General features: G+C 38.3%; 1 protein-coding gene across 2 annotated transcripts in view; it reads left to right on the top strand.

Moving 5' to 3' along the window:
- The window catches only part of LOC145681284 (uncharacterized), a 548035-nt gene that overhangs the window by 513594 nt on the left and 15232 nt on the right, over positions 1-19209 (top strand). For both annotated transcript variants that reach the window (XM_081752913.1, XM_081752914.1), the window contains 4 exons: positions 3663-3784; positions 6758-7073; positions 10828-11081; positions 14156-14668. In XM_081752913.1, the coding sequence (XP_081609039.1) occupies positions 3663-3784; positions 6758-7073; positions 10828-11081; positions 14156-14668 (1205 nt within the window). The remainder of the gene's footprint in view (positions 1-3662; positions 3785-6757; positions 7074-10827; positions 11082-14155; positions 14669-19209) is intronic.

Raw genomic sequence — 19209 nt, 5'->3', positions numbered from 1 at the left:
GCCAACATTTCGCATTCTGCTCGGACTTTTCCTACTACTCAGCCAACATTTCGCATTCTGCTCGGACTTCTCCTACTACTCAGCCAACATTTCGCATTCTGCTCGGACTTTTCCTACTACTCAGCCAACATTTCGCATTCTGCTCGGACTTTTCCTACTACTCAGCCAACATTTCGCATTCTGCTCGGACTTCTCCTACTACTCAGCGAACATTTCGCATTCTGCTCGGACTTTTCCTACTACTCAGCCAACATTTCGCATTCTTCTCGGACTTTTCCTACTACTCAGCCAACATTTCGCATTTTGCTCGGACTTCTCCTACTACTCAGCGAACATTTCGCATTCTGCTCGGACTTCTACTACTCAGCCAACATTTCGCATTCTGCTCGGACTTTTCCTACTACTCAGCGAACATTTCGCATTCTGCTCGGACTTTTCCTACTACTTAGCGAACATTTCGCATTCTGCTCGGACTTTTCCTACTACTCAGCCAACATTTCGCATTTTGCTCGAACTTTTCCGACATGATTCTATTCCGGATAGAAACGCTATGCAAGTTTGCTTTAAAGTATCAAACTTTAGAGCAGTGAGAAAACAATCGCCTGGCCGATCTGTTTAAATGCTGATCTTTTGAATATTGCTGGATGGACGCTCTCACATGCCCCACATTTTCCGGCGTTGTTACGGTTCTTGGTCGGCCAGTCGATTTCTTTCTCAATATAGAAACTGTTGATTAAAGTTTGATTTCCACACTTGAAATAGTGTTTCTATCTGGAACAGAATCGTGTCGGCCAAGTCCGAACCAAATGCGAAATGCCCACTGAATAGAATCACAGAACCACCATTAGGAATATACTCCTCCATAACAAATGCTCAATGCTCATCGCGCCACGCCATTGCGTCTACTGAAAATGGGAGTTTTACAGCTATCGATCAATTCCCTTTCCGCCGGTGTATTCCCACCACAACTCACACAGTACCCTCTCCAAATACGGGAGTTCTTTTTTACCGGATCCTGTATATGCAAATTTAAATGTTAACGTTGTCTGTTACATTTTGTTGTTTAACTACAGTAAAGAATTCTTATTCTTATTTTAAATTGTTGCTCGCATTGTAAACGTATTACGATTCTCACGTCCATTGAAAACCGTCTAAGGTATTGGTTGTGATACTTATCTAAGCACTTTCTCAAAATAAAGCCTTGTGAAAAAAGTTAAGTTTCCAATCTCTTATAACTTTGTTTCTGTTTATTCCAAATACGTAATATGATCGTAGTATTCGACACTAAGTGGACAAATAGTTTGTCTATTTCACAATTCCGTCTCAGTTGTGCTATCACTGTTGTAGAGGCTTCCAAAATTTGGATATTTGTGACATTGTAGCGTCATAGTTTATAACAAGAGTAAAAATTATAGTATTTCAAGTCTTCGTTTAACACGTAGTTTTGAAATACTGTATGTAATAATTTGACGTAGAGCCATTTGGAAAAGTTCAAATTTATGCTGTTAATCTTGCGGTATTTCAGAGTATATCAGACACAATGGTTGTTAGCCTTTCAAGAACATCTGTAGCAGACACATGCCACCATTACATACATTTACATTTGTGAATTCTTGTTTCAATTTCTATAGGTGTGGGGAAAACAGAAAACGCACATCATTTGATCACCATTTCAAATTAGGTTCGTTGAATATTGCTCACACTTTCAATTGTAATAATGTGATGAAAGAATGTTTTACCTTCCTTGTTTTACATTCCAGATAAATGCGTAAACATTTTTTGCTACTTCTGCTCAGTGGTAGAGCGTTCACCTCTGGTGCTTGGGGTTCCGGGTTCGATCCCAGCCCCCGCCAAGTGAACTTTGTGGTGGACAAACACCGTGCTCGTGGGTTTTCTCGGGGTACTCCCGTTTCCTCCCACTTTCTTCATTCCACCATTTCACTCATCTCTCATTATCACCGTCTCCTTTAGCCTAACCGGCATAACCGTGGGACGTAAAACTCAAAGATTTCATTTTCTTTGCTACTTCTGTACGTAAGTAAGGTGATGTGACATCCATCTCGGTGATACGTCATGCATGTCCATATCCTTCGTCAACGTCTGGTACACAGCTGATGATAATATTCAATGTAATGCTTTACCTGTCCATCGCGGTCATTTTTCATCAATTTACGAAGGACCTCCAAATGATGCGAATCTGTTGAATATTAAGGTGTTCTCTGCTATGTTGTTGGCTTATTCCTTTACCTATCTGGCCATGGTGCGGTATGATATTGCTAGAATACCACAAGCCTGAGATCATTAGTGGCTAAGCGGTTAGCGTAAGCGCCTTTGGCGTGGGAGATCCGGGTTTAATTCCCGGCGGAAGCTCATGTGGTTGGGATTCCACTTTAATCAGTAGGTCCACGTCTCATATAGCCTCGCTGCTGAACGGGGCGTTAAACTCAAAATCAACGCAATCAACCAGCCTTCTACTACCTTTTGTAAATCTGTAAATTCTTCTACGTGCAACTTGAAACTTCATGAATACTCGCTGTTTCTGGCGCGTAAACAATGGTATAGTGATCAATACTCATACGTATTTATACCATATTTTAACGGCTCTAATTCGTGTACATGGGGTAATAGCTTTCAGCCAACACGTACATATATTCATAGAATTCTCCTGAGCAAAGTTCGTTCGTCATTTGATACAAAATTATTAGGCAAGTGTATATCTACACGTTCTACTTCAAGAAAATCTGCACTCTGCGTCCAGATAGAAATCTCATTTTGCTTACGTAAAAAATACCAGGTGATATAATGACTTGAAGGTTCTTTAGGGTGTATATTTAAACATAGAAAAGAAACTCATCTTGCATCCAGTGCTACTGTATCCGTATTCAAACTTTGTAATATTCGATATTTCGGTCCACGCTGGGGCCATGGATGCGAACACTTCTGCCTACAAACTTGAATAAATTACTAATACATTTGTTGCTTTTGGTCCTGTAATAAAGAAAACACTCCGAGTACTTAAAAAAGCACTTAAAATGTTTTAATACTTGAAGGTTTCTACTATGCCTGCTTACTTTTAACTTGTGTAGTACGTAGTATTCATAGGAAGATTTGTCTTGTTATGAGACACTTTCACTTCTCACTAACATCTTGCACTTTTTCTCTCAGAATAATCACTTTTTTCTGTCCATTTATGTACAAAACTTGTTTTGGGTGTTAAAATGATACCAAACATTTGCAGTTTGCACGATGATATTTCTGTAACGGAAATACTTGAATACTATTTTAATATCCAAAACAAGTTTTGTACCTGAATGAGAGACAGTACATGATTATTCTAAGGAAAAAAAAGTGCCTACAGTGAAAGATGCTAGAAGTGAAAGTGTCTCATAACAAGAGACATCTCCCTATAAAGACTACTTTCACATTTTAAAAGTGCATGAAGATAGTTCAGACCTTCAAGTGTTAAAACATTTTTAGTGTTTATATATATAAAGCACTTGTTCAGAAATATTTTATTTTATATATATATTGTTGATTTTTTTTATGTACATTTGGAAATCTGATGTTATCATGTATTACAATTAATAACACAAGGATGATTAATGAATTTGATATTTCTCTTACATAAATAACAATACTGATGATTTTCTTTGCTATTACAGGAAGAGATCAGACATCCCATCGCACTAGCTCTATTTTGAAGTCTAGTGATTCTAGTTTTGGACTTCATAGTCCTGATAATTTAATTCCACCCGCCTTTAGAACAAGTGATCATGACATCCAGGTGAGCACAACAACAGAGGTCACATTGAAAGTGTTTGTTTTTATGTTTTGTCAAATATTCTGCTGCAGGAATGATTAACTTAGTTTACGCTATCATAGTTTTAATAGATCTTTGGTTTATAGGAAAAATGGCTTTCCTTTTCTACTTGAAGTAAATCAGAAGACACAATCAGTCTGCAGGGCTATTTTTATTAAGGTTGATGTAAGACTTTTGGATTTAGTTCTGTTTGTTAATGTTTCTCTCGTGTTGAGTCCCAAATGGGTATTACAAAGTGGTCTATGAGTTGAGTCTTAAGTAGGTGTTAAAAAGTGATCTAAAAATTGAGTCTACCGAAAAGTGTCTAATCCTTGAGTCCAAAAGCAGGTGTTAAAAAGTGGTCTATGATTTACGTTCCGAGTGTAAAAGAAAACTGGACTTACGTTTGTCCAGTCTTTGGAGAGTTGCTTACTAAACGTATACACAAAACGTATGTATAGCTTGATACACTTAAATATTTTTGTTAGCCAATTTACATAACCATGTGAGATTATAACAGTCGCTGATTATTCCAGATTGTAATGTCGTGTTGATGAAACAATACAGCAAAATTTTAATAATTAACTGGCGGTACTCAAGTCCTGACCTCCCGTTTTGCTGATAGTTGTTTTTTTGTTTGAGCTACCAGCCAGGAGCGTCATTTCAGATTTTGCTTGGGGGGGCAAGACCCCTTGATATAAGTAAAATTTCGCGTTTTCACTGATTTACTACTATTGTATTGATAAAATCTATATACATCTCAAACTCAGGGGGGGCAAATGCCCCTCCCTGCCCCCCCTAAATGACGCCCCTGCTACCAGCATTATTAATTTTATTGTTTTGAAGCTTTATTTTGATTCTTTCCAGTACAACTGATGTCTACATTAAGTAATTGATGATGATGATGATACTTATGGTTAGGTGCATAATTTAGTCAGTGACTTTAAGAAAGATGTTTATTATTGCTGTTAATAGTGTAAGTGAGACTATGGTGGAATACATTATGAGCACTTTCACTAAAATACTTTATTAGATACAAGACAAGGAAAGTACAATTAAAGAACAGAGAACAATCTGAGAAGCGACCAGCTAAGCGCCATGTTGAAACGCAGGGTCACGCGGTTACCTGATAGTTGTACAACGCTGTAGGTAGGTGGAGTTTAGTGAACGAAAATACAACTATTGGGCGAATTAGTAAGTGTACAGAGGAACGAGGAAATAATAAATTAAGAAAAAATGTTGCGTCATATAAGGAGAAGAAGGATTGAAAAGTTAAAATTCATGAGAAACTAAAAAAATATTAACAAATAAAAAATATGAAAATATAATAATAAATAAAAAGATTTCTGTTTGTTCTCCTGGACTGCTATCTACCCGTCCTATTAGTTATGTCTTCCTCTGCTAAATTTCGTCCACTTATAGTTTCATAATATTATCGTGTAGCATGTGATCCTGCTTTCCAAATGTAGTCCACCTAGACTCTTCTAAATCCTCCCTATCTGATGAAGTATTTTAGCGAAAGTGCTCATAGTGCACTTTTTAATGTGTTTATGTTTCGACTATTGCTATACTATGTATAAGAAAAATAGATTAAAAATATTCTCAGCATATATTTTGTGGGTATCTCGTCTGAAAAACAACAGACATCCAAGTATTCTGAGTTAGACAGACTTAATAGTCATATATGTGTTTAGCGCACAAGCTATATTTGGTAAGTACTTCATATTCTGTTCCCACTTCAAGATTCATTTGTTTCAACTTATGAAGAACTTAGCTTTATTGAATAATCTTACTGGTTATTTGCATAGAGAACGATGCTCTTTACTTGTAGTGTTTGAATAAGAGCGTTCTGCGTCACCACTTTTTTTTTAAACCATATTGAACGTGTCCATTACTTGTCGTAATGCGTTTCCCAGGTTAACAGTGACAACAGTTTGATTGCGATCATCGAGTTGCAAGATCGTGGCAGGATGTATTTAGAAGTCATCTTGTTTCAGGCAACCATATAAGAAAGAATCTGAGGGAGGCAAATCTGGGGGTCAAACCTACTAAGAAGTGTCCGTGTAACACGAAATCATTTGCAATAGCATATGAACCATCGTATAATGATAAAAGCAAATCAAGCATAGGTTAAGGCAGGGCGCAAAATTTCCGGTCGCCATTGGCGACTAGAAATTTAGAGCTGGCGACGAGTGTTCAGTAGGAATGGTTTCTGCCTAAACTCACAGGGCTGCGCAGTTTCTGTTTCAGACAAAAATAATTGTCACTAAGTGAAAGAAAACACGGAATGTGAAGTCTTCACAGCATTGTAATTCGCCCCTCCTTTCCCACCCTCAATCGAAATGGTTTGCTTCCTGGCGCTTTAACGCGAGAGAACTGTTTGAAGCTTGAACAGCTGGGAGAACAACCCAGTGCCTAGATAGAACAGAGTTAAGACTGCCTATAGGAATTCACTAAAAACTGACACACTGGATGATTTGCTAACAACTTCCATCAATAGACCTTCACTTAAGGACTGTGATCCGAAAACTGCAATCAACAACTGGTACTTCAGTGCCAAGATAGAGCGTTACACAAACGTGAAGTCTTAAGGTAAGATATTTTTTAACATGTATATGAGTTGTCCAGTTCAAACCTTGTTTATCCTGAATATAACTGTCTGGTTTTGAAATTTTATGCCCTGAGATGTAGTCTCTTTGTTTGTCAGACCAAAGGCCGGGGGGAAGGGAAAGGGGGCTCTCTCATAATGTGTACGTGAGAGATACTGGCGACCATCATTTTTGGATTGGCGAGTGCGTCTAACTTTGAAATTTTTGCGCCCTGGGATAAGGTCACAGTATACTTTTACCAGCGTTTTCTCTTATGTTTGAACAAAACATGTTATAATCACTGCGGTTTTTGCAGTGTTACATGGTAGTTATTGTTGACTACTGGTTCTAATTTGTTACTTCATTTCAGGAATTCCTTAAAAAATTACAAGAGGACAATACGTTGCCATACAACTTTGCAGAGGGAACGTTGTACTTGGACCCAGATATAATCGACTTAACTATGATCCCTCCACCTGCAACGCCAGACGAGGACGGCGTGTATGGTCTTCCGAATCAGTTGAGTATGCCTCCAACGCCTTTCGCTGATCACTCGTCGTTAGAGGTGGAGCTTCAATCCATGGAGAAAGCAACCAACAAGAGAAATATGATGACACATCCCAACGGATGGATTGCTGCCGGGGTTTTAACGCCAGAAGAAATACTCGACCATAACGCGATGCTAGGTAATGTATATACATCTGGGTAATAATTGTTTAATTTCATACAGTCAGCTAAACTTTAAGAATATTTTCTATTGTGTTTCAAACATGTGGAAAATAAATAACGATATTTAGGTTGTATCGTATGACCAGTTCATATTTGTAGACTTACTCTGAGTGAGGAAAATTAGGAGAAAATAGAAGAAATTATAGTCAGAGAGAAGAATGGTGCATGTGTAATTGTAATGGGAGATTTCAATGCAGCTGTGGGAGAAAAACAGGAAGGTAGTATCGTGGGCAAATATGGTTTAGGCAAAAGAAATGAAAGGGGAGAGGGACTGGTCAATTTCTGTAGGCAGAATTCACTAATAATTGGGAACACGTGGTTCAATCAGCACAACAGAAGAAGATATACATGGAAATTCTCCAATAGACGGCGGAAGATATCATATAGACTATGTTATGATTCAGGACAGGCATCGGGATAGCATGAAGAACGCGAAGACCCTTTCTTGGGCTGATATTTTCTTTGATCACAACCTTGTGCTGACCGAAGTGGATATCCAACTGAAAAATGTAGGCAGAAGAAAAGTAGGCAACAAGATGTTGAATACTAAAAAGTTGAAAAAGGAGGAAGTAAGAAATCTTTTCGTTGAAGAAAAGTACTCAAACTAGGAAAGAATAGATGCGGGTAGGAACAGACAATGGGAGTATATTAAACTTTGCATACAGCAGTCTGCAGAAGAAGTAGTAGATTATAGGAAACACAAAACCGCGAAGAAACCATGGATCAACATATGTTGCAGAAAATGAGGGAAACGAAGATGTGAAAGCAGGTTGATGCGGAAGAGGCCAGAAAGATGTACAGGAAGTTAAACAATCAGTTACGAAAGGAAACAGACAGAGCAAGGGAAGAGTTTTATAAAAGAAAATGAGAGAACATAGAAGAATTAGAAAAGAGTTGGGAAATACAAGGAAATGTACAAAGAGATGAAATCTCTGGAACTTCGGATGAAACAAGGGGTTGTTATGATGGCAGTAGAAAATAAGAATGGGAAGATAGCGAGAGAAGTGAAGTCTTAGAAAGATGAAAGGAATATGTTGAGAACTAACATGAGAGTAAGGATAGATCATGTGGCCTAGATATTGAAGTAGAAAATGTATTAGGCGAGGATGATAAAGGGTTTAGGATTCTTCGGGATTAGTTTGAAAAAGCTATTTGCGAGATTAGGAATGGAAAGGCAACAGGGATATATAATATACCAAACTAATTCATTAAGAATATGGGAAAGAAGGACAAGAAGGAACTGTTTCGACTGTACAAGGAAATATATGAAAGAGGAGAGTGGCCAAAAGACTTCCTGAAGACGATCATGATACCGATGGCTAAGAAATCGAACCAAAGAGATGTAAGAATTATAGAACTATTAGTCTCATTTGTCATGGAACAAAACTTTTGCTTCGAATTCTGAACAGAAGGTTATATGGAAGAACAAATGAAAACTTTGAGGAGGAACAGTTCGGTTTCAGGAGAATGGAATCTTTGAGTTTTACGTCCCACAGTTATGCCGGTTAGGCTAAAGAATAGGTTCAGGAGAGGTAAGGGCACAAGAGATGCAATTGAATTATTAAGGGTGATCGATGAAAGGTTTATAGAAAAAGAGACAGAGGCGTATGTGATAGTCATTGATCTAGAAAATGCTTGCGAACGCGTGAATTTTGAATTGTTGTTGCAAGTTCTAAAGAAGGTTGGGTTGGAATAGAAAGATCGAAGGCTCATAAGAAACTTATATATGAACCAACAAGTAAGTGTGAGAATACGGAAGGAGATGACAGAGAAGAGTGTTATTGGAAGGACAGTTCGACAGGAATGCTGTCTCTCTCTCACATTATTTGATATCTATCCAGAAGAGATAGTGAAAAAGTAAGTCAGTCTATGGAGACTTTACTAAGACCAGTTGATCTGCTTTTCATTTGTTAACGATATTTTATCAGGTGTTGGAAAAATAGAGGAAACCATGCTGTTGCCATACGAGATAGAGATATCATTTATTCTTATTTAATTATTTTATTTTATTTTATTTTATTTTGAAATTCAAACAGACAAATATGTCGGAAAACTATAAAAACATGTAAAAGTGTTTATATATTATGTCATTAATTGTTATAAACAACATAATCGTTTTATATAATCCAATAAATCTACACTTCTTTGTTTCTAAGTAAAAATTATGTCTTCAAACTAAATAGTATATACGTATAGGATTAGCATAAATGATGCATTCACTTTGAAAAGACTGTGTTTTTAAAAGTATTAAAAGTACACACATGAAAGATATACGAAAAGAACCACAAACACACCAAGTTTATACACCCTCTACATATGTTCAATATGTGTCCCTTCGGTGACGCGATACACGTCTAGACGATGTCTTTTTTTTTTTCTCTATTTTCGATAAATACTAACCTCGTACTGCCACATTGCCACATCCGATCGGAAAGATAACCCAGATAGCAAAAATGACTTGCAACAAACTTGCAGCAAGTTTGTAGTAAGTCTTCTGCAAGTATATACTTGCATTGCAAGTCTAGAGCAGGGTTTCAGCAAGTGAGTGTAGTAAGTCTTCTGCAGGTATATACTTGCATTGCAAGTCTACTGCAAGTGTGTGGAAGTTAGCATAGCAAGCCTGCAGCAAGCACTTTACTGTATACGAACATACATACAGTATATTTTTCTCAACAACTTTGTCAAACAATACACATTTGAAATATAAATTATCTCTACATACTGGATACTTACGTAATTATCTTAATTACCCACTTGTTTTAATGCTTCACACACTTTGCACCTACTACAAATGGTGGCCTGGCGGAGAGATTTCTAAGATTATACTTTTGTGCCACCTGTTGGTAGAAACTAGAACTGACACACTTGCTACAAAGTTGCAACAAGTCTCCGAGGCAAGTGAAATCTAGCAAGCAAAAATCAAATTACGACATTTGCAGGTAACTCTTTCAAAAAGCCTGTAGCAGGTGTACAGTGCACGGAAAGTCTAGCAAGTTAAAATCAAATATAGTGAAAGATTTGTTGCAAACCAACATGCTATTAGGGAATGGACTCATGCTGCTACCTGGAATACTCAATACAAACTTGGTAAGTTTGTGGTACGTTTCATATTATCATTCATGTGTGTACGTGTAATAATTTTGAAAATATAGCCTTTTCAAAAGGAATGAATCATTTATGCTAACCCTGTATAATTTATCCACTTTTAAAATAATGCCTAAACAAATTACCATGCGTTCAACAACCCTAATTACCAGGCTATGCTCAAAATACCAAAAATATAAAATACCTAAAAATTTCAATAAAAAGCATTAAAACACGGTTAAAAATAATCACACAAAAACACCTTTATTTACCGTAATCCCATCATAAGTCAATTTAACAAAATCGTAATACATATATATGTAAAAAAAGGTTATATTAAATTAATTGAAAACAGCATGGTAGAAAAAGCACCACCTGGGCTGTGGTACATGGTACATACAGGGATGTGTTTGAATTTTAGAGGTATTTGTTGGTTTACCAATAGTTTCTAACATTCTAGGTAGAATATTTGTGAAACATTGGGAAATCTTGCGCGGATTAGTTATCTACATGCTTGAACTTATAATTTTAATGTCGAAGATGTTGTTTATGTTGTGTTTTGTCTATATCATTATGGCCTGACAATTGTTTTCTTGTTTTTTCTAAATAAGATATTTTTGTTTTCAGGTGATTTATTGAGCTTAGACACGACGATGGGTCTTAGTGACGAAAATGTTTCTGATGCGGAAAGCGCATTGGCTGGGTTGGATTTAAATCTGGATTTCGAAGCGTTTCTGGCCACCGTGACCGTTCCACCCCCGGATGAACAGAACGCCTCTGCGGTAGAACTGACACCAGAAGAGATCAAGTCATATATCATTCCTCCACCACCCACGGGAGAAGCAACTAGTACTTTCTCTCAAGGGAGTCTTTCGAGAAGTGTAAGTAGTAGCAGTCTTCGTACATGTTGGTTAATCAAAAATACAGGGTGTCCCAATTGAATCTTCCTATTTTCATTTCTGTATTTCTCCCACACTATTTGAGATACCCAAATGAACTAAAATGCACTAAGAAGGTACACTCATTAAGTTTGTATACAAATATCAAATATCAACACTTCAACATGTGCCCCACCATCACACGAAGGATATCCAGGCGATGTTTCCGAAATGCATTGCACATTGTCTTCTGATACACTTTCGCGACCACTACCGTGCTTTTTAGCCACTGAACCAGTCGCCAGGAAATTCTGTTTTCATACTCCAATTGTTTTCGCATTAGGGGGTTCTCTCTGTTATTCCTGGCGGAATCGTCGTTGCACTGCGACAATGGAACCAAGTTCTGCATACCACCACACTATTTGCACTTTTTCTGCGTTGGTCGCCATTTCACTGTTCCTACTGTCACCACCACACCTGGCGAGATTTTTGGGATCGACAAATTTCTAACAAAACTCTGGTGTTTCTTCTACTGTATTACATCTGGAAAAGAAAGAAATACACATACATTAATTTACCACCACAAAATGAAAATAGGGCGATGCAATTATGACACCCTGTATTTGAAATAGTTTTTTTTTTTTTTTAATCTTTATATGCGACAACCCTGAATTTCAGCTTTCAGTATTTATTACGACTCTTTATGTTACTTAGATTTAGAAAAGAAATTAAGAGACAAAATAGTAAGAAGGAATTAGTAATTTTATTTTACCCTTATACAGAACATATTCAGGAATACAGAAGGAAACAAGAATAAGTAAAGGAGTAACTCAAGGATGTGGACTTTCACCCTTCCTGTTCAACGTCTATATAGAAGAGGCTGTCAAATAATCCTTTCATAAAAACGAGAAAGGCATAAAAGTAAATCACCAGGTTTTTAGGACAATAAGGTTTGCTAATGACATAGCACTAATAGCGAAGAACGAAAAGGACGTGTAGGAAGCACTTTCAAACTTGAACGACGAACTGGAAAAAACATGCAAAATGAAGATAAATAAGAAGAAAACCAAAGTGATGAAGTGCATAAGAGCAGGACAGGAAGGGGCAAAGTATGGTTAGAAGGAGAAAAAATTGAAGACGTTAAGATGTTCCCCTATTTAGGAAGTCTAATATCCTCCGACGGAAGAAGTGAAAAAGACGTAAGTTTAAAAATACTGCAGGTTAAACAAGCATTCAATAGGAAAAGAGGACTGCTAACATCAAGAAATGTGTTGTTGGAAGTTCGAAAACGATTTATTAAGACTCTGGTGTGAAGTGTGGCGCTTTACGGATTAGAGATATGGGCATTGTGAAAAGCTGAAATATTCAAGCTGGAAGCATTTGAAATGTGGTGTGACACGCTGCGCATGTCATGGACCGAAAGGAAAAGCAATGAAGACGTACTAAAGAAAGCTAACGAAGGACGACAGATCATTAAGATAATAAGAAAAAGAAGAAACAGCATGCTTCACCATCATATTCGGCACTCCGATTGGATCACCGTGCTGATAGAGGGAAAAACCAGGAAGAGGGAGACCAAGGATAGAATATCTAGATGCAGTTACGAAGAAGAGACCTATCAAAATATAAAACAGCTCTTGCAAGCGACAGAAAAGTTTTAATATTTCCATGTGGCCCACAAACCTATGGTTGAGGTGAAAAAGAAGAAGACATTACATATTTAGCATTGTGTCATATCTTTGCCTTAAAGATATTTGCCCTAACAAGCTATACCACCCTAAAGCTTAACCAGAAGCTGTGCAATGTGCGCAAAGACACTGCTATGATCTCACTACGAGTAGCGTCTTCTCTTTCTTCAATTGTCCGCGGAATGTGTTTAAATTGTTTAACTTTTACGATTTAGGTTAGACACATGAAACAAACAAACAAAAGGAAAAAAAAATACACTCGGGGTCAAGAACACAGCAAATATTCACAAAATATACACACATTCAGCAATCTACCACCTCACGGGGAGAGAGTAAGAAATAAAAAATATCCCTAAGCGTAGTTCTCATTGTGTCCTGACCCCACAGTATATGATAAATTGGCTATCACAGCTGTAGAGCAAGCAGTGGGCAAATAGACAGGTTTTACTGTAATTTTCTTCTCTACGATTTTTAAAATAGCAAAAAGTTGAAAAAGTGCATAACAATTTTGGTTCTGTACCGGATCTGATAATTAGAAAATATCATGAAGTGCCTGGCCTGTTGTGATATTGTCGAACTAAGCAAATGTCGTCAAGTAACATTATTCAAGCTTATTCAGAGTTACAAATGGTACTGGATTCTTCATTATTCAATATTTGAAGCTTATTCAGAGTTACAAATGGTACGGATGTTACCATTATTCAATATTTGAAGGTTATTCAGAGTTACGAATGGTAATGGATTCTTCATTATTCAATATTTGAAGGTTATTCAGAGTTTAAAATGGTACTGGAGTTACCATTAGTCAATATTTCAAGATTATTCAGTGTTACAAATGGTACTGGGTTTTCCATTATTCGATATTTGAAGATTATTCAGAGTTACAAATTGTACTGGAGTTACCATTAGTCAATATTTCAAGATTATTCAGTGTTACAAATGGTACTGGGTTTTCCATTATTCGATATTTGAATATTATTCAGAGTTACAAATTGTACTGGAGTTACCATTAGTCAATATTTCAAGATTATTCAGTGTTACAAATGGTACTGGATTTTCCATTATTCAATATTTGAAGCTTATCCAGAGTTACAAATGGTACTGGATTCTTCATTATTCAATATTTGAAGGTTATTCAGAGTTACAAATGGTACTGGAGTTACCATTATTCAATATTTGAAGATTATTCAGAGTTACGAATGGTACTAGATTTTCCAATAGTTGAAGGTTATCCAGATTTACAAGTGGTACTGCATTTTCCATTATTCAATATTTGAAAGTTATTCAGAGTTACAAGTGGTGTTGGATTTTCCATACCCTAACAGAGTTATAAGTGTTATTAGTATGCATCACGAATAGTACAATTTACCATTGATTTCTTTATTACAGGTAAATAGGAACAATGGAATATTGAAGCAGGGTGGGGGATACATGAGTCAAGAGCTGAACGAAAGGCCAAGTGAAAATGGTAGAGTCAGAGGCAGCCCGGTTCTTTCACGAGACCAGAACAGAATTGACTTGTCAAAAACATCCAGTGGCGATGGAGGCCGTAGTAAAAGCAGCAGTGGGTTCTCTTGCTGTGGTAGATCGCGGGGAGAAAGCCCCTATACCCATCATACACCAGTGAACCCAACAGCGAACTATCCGTGGAGCACCTGGAACGGTTCGGCTGAAAAAACTTCCAGACCAGACTCACGGGATGGCGTGTCCAATGAACTGAATCACAGCAGGTCAACTCATGGCTCAATTGTATCTAGTGACGAGGCTGGCCGCTGTGACTCAGCGTTTGACACGAGAGGTAAGAGAGAATGGGGGCATTTCCAAAGCCCGTCACCAGCATTACAAAGCAGAAGCGACAAATTACCATCAACAAAGCCGCCTCTTCCACCTGTTTCCTCACAGGTAATTGGATTTTTATATTTAATATTTTAACATATTTTTATTCTATTAGCTATATACGTAGACTGATGTATCAGTTTTAACTTCATATATATTTATCTATCTATATGAATAAAAATGGAAGTAACTATGTTTGTGACTTAATAATAACTCTTGAACAACTCGACCAATCTCGCTTAAATTTTCAACATAGATAAGTTTCGGGCCTGGGATGGTTTCTATAATTTTACTTTGACGGTGCAACTTAGGGGAAGGGGGATATATATAAATGATCCAAAATGACCGATATTAGTGTCGAAGCCATTGTTTTCGGGCTCGCTGAAATGAACAGTGACACTTTCGATGCCGTTTAAATCCGAATTCAGCCCCACAACTTGGGGGATGGGAAGAAACATAAAAGTGATCAAAAATGACCGATATCAAAGTGCGCTTCAGTAATAGTACAAAGTGACTAACCAGCTGAACATATTTCTAAGTTTCCGTATTTTAACCCAGGGAATATATATATTTCGACTTGCGAGACTCACCTCCTAAAATGGTTCCATCAGACCAAAGAACTCATGAGAAAAATCAGCTCAGTTGAATAATATTAAATGGTGCCCCCAAGTGACGTCAGGTTCTAATTCACCACCCAACCCTTGGGTAGTAAGGAGGGGTTGACATTCAAAAATAATCGAAAACGATTGACATTAATGTCGAATCTATAGCGCTCGATGTCGCTGATATTAATAGTCACACTACAGTTAGCGTTAAAATCCAAGTTTAACCCTCGTAGGTATTGGTAATAAGAAGGTGTGAGAAATAAACTATGTCAAATAACCGAGGTTAGTGTCGAATCCATAGTTTTCGAGTTCGCTAAGCTATTTGGTTACAGTCGCAATGGCATTTAATCCCAAGTTTAGCCATGAACGGGTATGTCAGCTACATTGGGAATGTACAGGAGCAACACCAAGAGATGAATGTATCTAGGTATATTTCAGCATAACTCTGGAACTTCTGGAGCAATTTTAACCAAACTTGGTAGACATAATACTTTCAATCTGGAAAAATACTGTGGGAGTAAGATACCCAAGGACTAAGAGTTGGAAGGAGTGACATGTAAATATAATACAAAACGGCTGATATTGGTTTGCAATCTATAATTTTCGGGTCGCTGAAATGAATAGTGACGCTTCCAATACAGTATATGTCCAAGTTCAGTCCTATTGGCAGAGGGTGTGGGGAGGTGAAAAATAAAATGATGGAAAACTACCAATATTAGTGTCGAATCCGTAGTTTTGAGGGTCGCTCCGATAAAAAGTGAGCGTTTCCGATGCCGTTTAAGTTAATGTTAGCCCCATTATCACCCTTGGGGGGAGGGGAGAATGGTGACACGTAAACATAATCGAAAACAACCGGTATTACTATGAAATCCATAATTTTCAGGGTCCATAAGTTCATTGGTGACAGTTCTGATGCCCTTTAAGCTCAGGCTCAGTCTCCAGTGGGGTAAGGTCCCCTAGAGGGTGTGGGAAGTAGAGAATATCTAAAAATTATAAAAAATGACACTGGAGACTCCACAGGTTTCGAGGTCTCTGAGATGAATAGTGATTCCCGATGCCCTTTAAGTCTACTTTTAACCCTATTAGCAGCCCATAGGATGGGAATGGTAACATGTAAAAATAATCAAAAATCCATAGCTTTCGGTGTCGCTGAGATGAATAGTCACACTCTTGATAGTATTATAAAGATGACCAAGAAAGTCCTATAGCTTTTTCACGCACCACTTTCGAACATCGATATGTCACCTAAGACGTACCTCGAAGATCAAAAATAGTCTCCATCAGCATCGACGACCTTCTGCCACGTTCTGGAAGGCTATGGATTCCATCGCGGTAGAACTTGGTGGGCCGTGAAGCGAAGAAAGTATCGAGTGCATTTTGCACCTCTGCTAGGGATTGAACTGGCGTCCTTTAAGGTGATTGTCCAAGGAATGGAACAGGTGATAATCGGACGGTGCAATGTCCGGGGAGTATTGCGGATGCAATAGTGTTTCCCATCCAAGGCGTAGAATAGTGTCCTGGGTCATCCTAGCCACGTGGGCCTTGGCGTTGTCCTGTAACAGGAGACCCATTTGCAGTTCAGAAGTGTTTTGAGAGTTTTGCGTTTTGAGTTTTTCTTAAACATGGCTCAACTGCTGACAGTACACAGTTGCATTGATGCTTTTACTAGCTGGTAGCAGTTTCCGATGCACGATGCTGCGAGCCGTCCACCAAACACACAGGAGAACCTTCTTCTGGTGCAGTGCTGACTTCGGCTGTTTTGGAACCTGGTCATGGGGTGCTAACCAATGATGACGGCACCATGGAGCTTCGTACAGGACCCACTTCTCATCACGTGTCAACGCCCCATCCAGAAATCGCTCCTTCCTCAGACGAGACAGCAAAGAAACACAAGTGTCTGCTTCCGTTGCCTTCTGGTCCGGAGTCAAATCATGTGGGACACATCGGCCCAACTTGTAGTGCTTCACAAGTTGATGCCGAATGGTTTCTCCACTCACACTGAATTGTGATCCCAGTTCCTCACATGTCTGGCCATTGTTCGCGTAAATTGCTGCCTGAAGATCTTCATTTTGTACATGTGTTGTTCTTCCGGAACGTGGTGCGTCTTCGAGTGTTTCGTCACCGTCCTTAAACTTGTTAAATCACCGCTGCTGTCCGCGTAGTCGTGACACCTTCACCAAAGGCCTGGAATATCTTCCGTCCCGGTGCAGCGGCGTTTGACATCAGTTTGAACTCATACAGCATACACGACGTTATGACGCTCTGTGGATGTTTCATATTCACTCTGTGCTTACGCAAGTTCACGGTGTAACTGAACTACCACAACCAGGTATTATGCTGGATATACCCACACCAACAACTTACCTTCGCCGTATCTCCATTCGCATTCAACTCACGGTGTGAGAGCCAATTGAACATAGACCTCTACAAAAAGCGACAGATCTTTCTTGGTTACCTTTATAAAACCAAGTTCAGCCCATCAGCATGAGCATGAAAAGGGGAAAAAATAAAATGTCTCAAATAACCGAGATCAGTGTCGAATACAGTTTTCAGATTCACTAAGCTGTTAAGTTATCTGGCGCTAGTCGTTGTTTAAGGTGTTTCAAAATTTATGCCAAAAATAAAGTATCTTCTTTATCTTTTAGTGTTACCTTTCATTCAAATACGAATCCTAAGAGGGAATGAATTTCAGGCATTTTCCGTAAAAATACTCTACCTGCGCGAAGAAGGCCATTTAAACTATATATCATCATCATCATTACCATCATCATAGTTATTCTGCCATTATTGGCAGGTCAGGTGCTGCAATTAAGAAGCTTCTATGCTCCACGGTCTTCCGCTAACCTCTTCGTCTTCACGGATGATTTTTCTATTTTGATATTGTCCATTAATAGTAGTCTCCTTTGCCCCCTCACTCTCTTTCCTGCCACCATATTCTCTAGCACGTTCCTCATGATACAGTTCCTTCTCAGCCAATGTCCCAACCACTTTCTCTTCTTAATAATGTCTAAAATTGTTCTTTTCTCCCCCACCATTTCTAACAGCCTCTCATTCATTCTACGCTCAAGTCAACCAATTTGCTCCATTCTTCTCCATACCCACATTTCGAAAGCTTATAGTAGTTTTTCATCGTTTTTGCGTAATGTACATGTTTCTGACCCCATACAGGAAAAAAATACTCAACACGAACCATTTTATGAGTCTTTTTCTCAACTCTTTATTCAAGGTCCCACAAATAATATTTTCTTCCTCCTTAAGGCTTCCCGGGTTCGATTCCCGGCGGGAGATCAGAGCTCCTCCGTGGCTAAGCGATTAGCGTACGCGTCTTTGGCGTGGGAGACCCGGGTTCGATTCCCGGCGGGAGCTCATGTGGTTCGGATTCCACGTTAATCAGTAGGTCCACGTCTCATATAGCCTCGCTGCTGAAAGGGACGCTAAACTAAAATCAACTCAACTCAACCCGGCGGGAGATCATGTGGTTCGGATTCCACGTTAATCAGTAGGTCCACGTCTCATGCAGCCTCGCTGCTGAACGGGACGCTAAACTAAAATCAGATCAGATCAATCCTTAAGGCTTCTTTCGCCATTCCTGTCCTTACTTTTATTTCACGTTCACACTTGATATCATTACTAATAATACAACCAAGGTATCGAAAACTAGTCAACTTGTTCTATTTTCTCCCTTCTTACTTCTATATTTGACACCGACCGCTTCGTTTCAATTACCATGATTGATGTCTTTTTCAGATTTATTTTCATCCCATATTCTTCACAGCTTTTCGTCGAAATTTCTGACATCTTATTGATTTTCTCTCCAGTCTCTGCCACAAGCGCCATATATATATATATATTATATATATATATTATAAAAGTGGACTATATATAACACTTTTTGTTTAGTCGATGTATATAAGGCGCATATAGGTAGTAAGAGCAAACTCAACAGAAGTTATGTACAATCTGAACTTTTTAAAAAATTACTTTTGAGGTCTTCAAGTATTA

This window comes from Thermobia domestica, chromosome 3, assembly GCF_964235325.1.
Source record: "Thermobia domestica chromosome 3, izTheDome1.hap1.1, whole genome shotgun sequence".
In the NCBI taxonomy this organism is placed as follows: domain Eukaryota; kingdom Metazoa; phylum Arthropoda; class Insecta; order Zygentoma; family Lepismatidae; genus Thermobia; species Thermobia domestica.
This window is presented reverse-complemented; position numbering and strand designations above follow the sequence as displayed.